Source organism: Syngnathus typhle, linkage group LG10 (genome assembly GCF_033458585.1).
Source record: "Syngnathus typhle isolate RoL2023-S1 ecotype Sweden linkage group LG10, RoL_Styp_1.0, whole genome shotgun sequence".
NCBI classification, from domain to species: Eukaryota; Metazoa; Chordata; class Actinopteri; order Syngnathiformes; family Syngnathidae; genus Syngnathus; species Syngnathus typhle.
This window is the reverse complement of record NC_083747.1, coordinates 8,373,377-8,379,761: the sequence shown is the minus strand read 5'-3', so window position 1 is coordinate 8,379,761 and position 6,385 is coordinate 8,373,377. Positions and strand designations below refer to the sequence as shown.

Here is a 6,385-nt window from a genome sequence, read left to right as displayed (position 1 = left end):
AAATTATTTTGTTTATGACTAGTCGATGCCATGGTCAGGTGAACAAAGACACATTTCAACCGTTTCCGAGTCACGGGTGAGATGGAGCCTATCCCAGGTAATGAAAGGCGGGGCACAATCGATGGGTTCATAAAACAAACAAACAAACAAACAAACGAAGACAACTTACAAACTCCCCAAATTCTTCAAATATAGGTGACGAGCATTCATTGTATGCTCCCTTTGGTGTGGACGTGGGGGAAATGCAGAAAAGAGAATGCACGAAAAATTGGAACACAGAAGTCAATCTGGCCTGAATCTGGCCCAAATTTGGCCTGGTTTGCAGGAAATGAGAGTTTTGCACTGCTGAGTCGAGACAAGATGGGTTTGAATGTGTGTGATGTTGGATTTTATTTTGTGCTGAGTTTACTTGTGTGATTGAATGATTTGTGTTGAAACAGTCTGATGTGCAAACAGTTAACAGAAGACAATGTCATAAAAAAATATTTGCATTGTTTTTTTTATTGGACTGTATGTTTGACATTTTTCACATTTTGTGAACAGTGGTCGTCATTGAATTTCATCAGTAATGTTCAGATATTTTCTTCTTTAATTTTATATACAAGACCACACTCGTGTTTTCGACAACCACAATCACACACAAATCTAATTTATGTAAAGACAATGAAGCAAACATCCATACAGAAAAAAAATATTATCAATACTCACAAGCACGTGTGGAATAGAAATGTAACAAAGTGAGTACCCACCAATTCACAAGGTGCAGCTTCAAAACAAATGTAAACAAGTCTTTAAAAGTCTTTTTTTAAAAGGAATAGAAGCTTGTCTGTGTGTATTTTACCCATAAGGCATGCAGCACTCACATTCAAGTGTTCAGACATGGGAGCAAGTGAGATTTGTTCCATTAAGGAGAAAAAAAAAAATCATCAGTCATCACCTTGTAGACCGAGTGGTGCGAGTCTCACACTTTGAACTCCAGAAGGTTGCAGTCGATCTTGTAATAGACGTAGGGGTAATATTCTTGCTGGCTCAAATTCAAACCTGGAATATCCATTGCTGACTGGGGAGGGGGGGGAAGTGAAAGTCAATTGCAAGCATAAAATGCATATAAAGTGCTGTCCATACTGCAGTGGAGAATCCTGGGAGAATCATTCCAGGATTGCATGAATGTAAAAACTGTAAACTGTACTTACATCCATGATTGCTGCTGCACTGCTGTCCAGATGTTTGTATAGATCATTGAGCACCTCCCTTAGCTTCTTTGTAGTCTTCTTGTTTGGCTGAAGTAGCATGGCCTGGAAGTTTACTGGAAGACCATACCTGAAGGGACACCACATTTCCAACAGTTATGCCTCAACAGCACACTACACTTCTCTGGAAAGTACTTGAATAAGGGAATCAAATGCAAATGCTAGCAAGTAGTCCAATTTTAGTACCTTAAAACAGATTCCACAAAGACCCTCAGTGCTTTGATGTGAATCCAAGCAATGAAGGCTTCACTGAAGTTCACTTTCAGCCATCGAACGAGTGGTCCCTGCAGCATACAAGTACAATTCAAGAACAGAAAGGCTATATCTTATTAAATCTAATTCTATGTTTTGTATTCCAATCAAGGAAAGAAACCCCAAATTTTGATGCAGTTACAGGTCCAAAAACTATTATGATAAACTTACAAATTGCTTCTTTTTATCTGTTGATAGCCGCGTCATCTCCTCTTTATCTGCCTTCATCTCTTCTTCATTGTACTGAAAGTCTCTCACTGAGAACCTGCATGCAGGATGTTAAGGTTGCATGAATGTACCGGAGTTAGATTTTTTTTTCATCAACTGAGTTCTTTGGATTTTGTTTTTTAAACAGCTTGTTTGAGCTGTTTTTCTCAACAGGATTGAACACCTTACTTGTTCTCTCTGGCTTTGTGTTTGAAGTCATCAATGGCTTTCCGAAACAGAGTCACGCTGAACAATCCACTTTCATTGTCCTCAAACAAAAGACTGAAAGAAGGCACATTATTATCAAGCAATAAAGAAAATAATAGCAAATATACATATTAATATATTTGAATTTCAAATTTTAATAGTACACTTCCAAGAAGCAAAAAACACCAAATGAAATGAAATACACACTTAACAAGGGCATGTCTTGCGAAATTATATGATATTGCTCACTTTGACGATCGAGGCACCACCATCTCAGCAAGTGTTTCATAGGTTTTCTGCCAGTCAGCATAAGATGCTCTGAAAATATAACCAAGCAGGTCATCATCCTTTGCCATATTTTATAGGTCTTGTTTGTTCCTGATCAAAGATTGATACTCACTTTGGAACAACAGCAAGCAAGGTGATAAGGTACTCAGAGTCAAGAATAAAGTCTTCCTTCTTGACAATGTCAGCCAGGCTCCTCGTAAGCAGGCTCCCTCTAACGGCGGAAAAGAGCATTACAAACACAGCTTTCACCCAGTGGGGGAGATCAGTGCTGACAAAGCATTTCAGAGTTGTGCTGACTTTTAAACCAGCACTGACTTGGCCGCACAGTCATTGATTCTTGGCGCTTGACCTATGAATAAGCATTAATGAAGTAGAAAATAACACCATTATGAGAGTATGTATTTTAGTATGTCAAGGACTGTGGTATGAAAGCTACAGTGGACGCCATCAGATTTGTTTGGGGTCTTTTAAGAAAAACAGTTTTGCTCATTTTCAGCCAAGTATAATAGTCCAAAGTGTTTTAATAATTCCTGGCACTAGACAGGGTGGTACTGCTGACACCAGCAGAAAATAATCTCCTCTGCTGGTTGGGACATTTGCAAGTAAACAGAAAATATCCCAAAAAGTATTTCTGAGAAAGCTCACTAACGCATTTTTCCTTTCAAGATTCTGTAGGTTTCCTTTCAGGTTGTTATAAGCTGATGCTCGGGTCTTCAAATCGTGGTCAATCTGGGTAACTTGCTGTAAAATAAGAATCACAAAAAATGAACAGAGCCTATTTTAGAACACCTAACTTCAAAGGGCGTGGTTATAGAGTATCCCACCATGAACTGACCAAAATATTTTACAGATTTATTACATGTAAGCCTCCTACCTTTGAGATAATTTCTGAAATGTTTTTAAGTGATTGCTTGATAGGGTACTTGGCCATGTCCCATTGAAATCGTGTGACGTAGGTAACGAGATCAACTGTGTGGAAAGAAATGTTTAAAAAGAAAGAGAAAGACTGGTTATTCATGAATGACACAACACATTATTCACACTGTCGGTATGATTTACAATCACTTTTAGTTTTGCTACTAGAACTGAATCATGTCAATTTACCTCCATTAGCCAGTAAATTCTCCTGCACTTTGTCTCGACTGTCTTCCAACACATCTGCCATGTACTGGGCCACCTTCTTCACTACACTGTGAAAAGTTGTGAGTCATCAAAACACCCGTCAAAATCTTGCCCAATTTTACAAAAAAAAAGTTTCACACAATCCTGCTGAGAAAAAGGAATGACAAGATTGTCTACAACATGGGAGCCAATCAGAGTACAAGATTTTTTACCGCAGTTTAACCCAAGACAAGGCAGAAGAGGAAAACAATTCTAATGAAATGAATTTGACACGTTTAAGTTTACTTTTGAATTTCATGTCAATCTTGTCCTTGTTTCGACAACAACACCGGTCTGCATTAAATATATGTACTTGGCATACAATGGTGACGCTAACGCATGACTATCACTTGATGAAAGGGTGCACATGGAAATTCACAGTTTTCCAGATTTTTCATATAAACAGTTTATTCATGCACTTCAAAAAAGTGGAAAAATGAAAAATAATAAGAAATAAATAAACACCTAATGTGTAACAGAAAAACTGGAGTATATCGGGGAAAAATAAATCGTATCACTTTCTTCAGTGCATAAAAATTGATCTGAAAAGTATTTGTCATTCTTTTTTTTTTTTAATGCAGACCAGTGTGAAAATAGCAGCTAAGTATTTGTTTTCCATATACAAATGAGGAATTGGATTGAAAGTAGGCTATATCAAACTGAGCTGTTAGTTTGGCCTTATACATTTTTGGCAACATCTACAGAGGAAGCACCGTGTGGCTAAAACTGTATACTCTGAATGGGAAATTTTGACATCAGAATTTCCAAAGGACTACAGCAGACGTTCAAACCTACTTGCGAAACATAAGCCACTGGCTATAAATACAACTAATGAAAGAACTGTTGGTGTGCCACCAAACTGCAAATTGCCAAGTTTGTACAGCAGGTCTTCTTGCTAGCCTCAGCTCCATGTGAAATTCCTCATTGTTACAAGACAAGAGAATGGAATAAACCAATACTATGATAGAGCTGGGAATGTTTGCAATATGAGCTCTTCCATGCACTACAATGCATGTTCATTAACATTGATACTGCATCTAAATATGCATTTAGAAACAAACCCAAAACTGCAAATTTAACTTACCTTTCAACAAAGGAATCAAACTTGGCCAATTCATCAGACAGCCCAACTAAGACATCTAGTGTCCCAACCTAGTTATGGACACACAAGTAAAGAACAAAACGTACAATATGAATTATTTTGTCATTTGGTTCATTTTGTGGTAAAAGTGAGACAGGCTGTGTTTAAACAGTGGCTTCTAGGGTCCAGTCAGCCTACAGTGACAACTAGGGGGCCATGTGTACTTAGGATGGCGCCTCGTTGTCCAGAGTCACTCATGCATTACTCAAAGTTCCAGGAGGGCATTGCAGGGCTGTGTGGTATCAAAGTCAACGGGGTTACGTTCCTTAAGCACAGACAGAACCAAACCAGATGAGCTGAGCTGCTCTGGATGAAAGCTTCACCAAATCAACACTTCAACATGCAAACACAAGATCCCACCAAAAGCTGCTTTCCCTACACAGAGGCGGCTTACTCTTGACAGTGGATCCATTAGGTGAGTGCGTCATTTGTTTTTCTTTTCTTTTTTTAATGAATGTTTTGTAAAGAGGGAAACATTAAGGCATTGTGATCAATTAAAAAAAAAAGGTGTGGTTAATTCAGTGACTGGACACAAAAGGTAGAGTACTGAAATCCGTTGCAAGAGCTGAATCAAGATTTCTGCAACAACAAAAACTGCAATGCTGAGTTTCATTCATATTTGTCCTTTGCTATATTTTATGACACAACTCTTCATGTGTGCATGTAACTAATGTCGTGACCCTAAAAGTAACTACAGAGTCCTTACATTCATTATGATTGTAAATTATTCAATCAAAAGCAAAAGATATACGGTCCGGTGAAGCCTGTTGGTCCACACTAACCTTCAGGTCAGGGATGCTGAACTTGTGGTTGCTGGAAAGATTATTGTTGCGTGTGGTGGCCGTCATCATTTTGTCCCATGTTTGCTGGCAGGTCTTTTCTCCCGGAGCAGAGATTAACCAAAACTCAGTCATTATGCTGGCAGCCAGAGAAATCTGAGAGAAGAGGTTTAGACGTTTAGCTTTTTAATTCCAGTTGTTGTTGTTTGTCAAACAGGGTTTTTGATCAATCTCAGAGTCAGTTCTTGTGGATCACAATAAAATGTGCATATATAATTTAACTAAAAACCCGGAAGACTAAAAGATTGTTATGATAGAGCAAATTCAACAGGGACTAGCCACCGCAAGACATTAGCTTCCTATGAGAAATGGTAGTCTCCATATCGTGGTTAGTACAGATTGACAGTTAACGCTATACTCACCCGTATATTTAAATGTGACTGTTATGACAGCTCTAACCCGTTGAGTCGTCTTAAAGAATCTTACTAACTCTCATTGTTGCTTGCTATTGAACCACTGTTGACAGCAGCATCAGTGTCAGGTGACCAGCCAGCCATAGGAAGCGGAAGTTCTCGCCAACATTCAAAAATAAAACTCAATAGCGCCAATAGTTGATTGGTTGAGGTTACTGCAGAAGATAAAGTGCAACATTTCAACAGATCATCCTGGTCTTTCGTATTTGTACGCTCCATGTAAAGCAGCGTAAAATTCAAACAATGTCAATTCACTCATATTATTATATTAAATCCCTGTGATGGATATATTTGAGAGATTCTAAGTCAACAACCTCTTGCAACTTTTATTGTACATACCATTTTCAGCCTAAAGTTAGTCTGATTTGACATAAAAGAAAAAAGAATTCTAAAATTGCAGGATTTTTTCACCCACCAAATTAGATATGAACTAAATTCCTTGTACTACAAGAACCTAACCCTAACCCTCCACCCCAGACTTCAGGGTCAACATTCCAAGTGCATTATGAATGTATCCAAAAAGTTGCCAAAAGCTTTTGGATGCCGAGTCAGCAGCATTTTTTTTTTAAAAGATTCTAAATGTAGAAAAGTGACCTCAGGTTTCCTGACTTTGGGTGTCTCCAGTAC

General features: G+C 38.2%; 1 protein-coding gene across 1 annotated transcript; it reads right to left on the bottom strand.

Moving 5' to 3' along the window:
• Positions 1–483: 483 nt before the first annotated feature.
• On the bottom strand, positions 484–5,856 carry LOC133161268 (V-type proton ATPase subunit C 1-A-like). The gene is made up of 13 exons (XM_061289632.1): positions 5,708–5,856; positions 5,289–5,441; positions 4,450–4,517; positions 3,309–3,394; positions 3,079–3,173; positions 2,854–2,945; positions 2,317–2,415; positions 2,166–2,234; positions 1,899–1,991; positions 1,674–1,767; positions 1,437–1,534; positions 1,194–1,320; positions 484–1,060 (listed from the first exon to the last, which is right to left on the bottom strand). The coding sequence occupies exons 2-13, from the start codon at positions 5,418–5,420 to the stop codon at positions 962–964; spliced, it is 1,152 nt and encodes a 383-aa protein (XP_061145616.1). The 5' UTR covers positions 5,421–5,441; positions 5,708–5,856; the 3' UTR covers positions 484–961.
• Between the last annotated feature and the right edge of the window lie 529 nt (positions 5,857–6,385).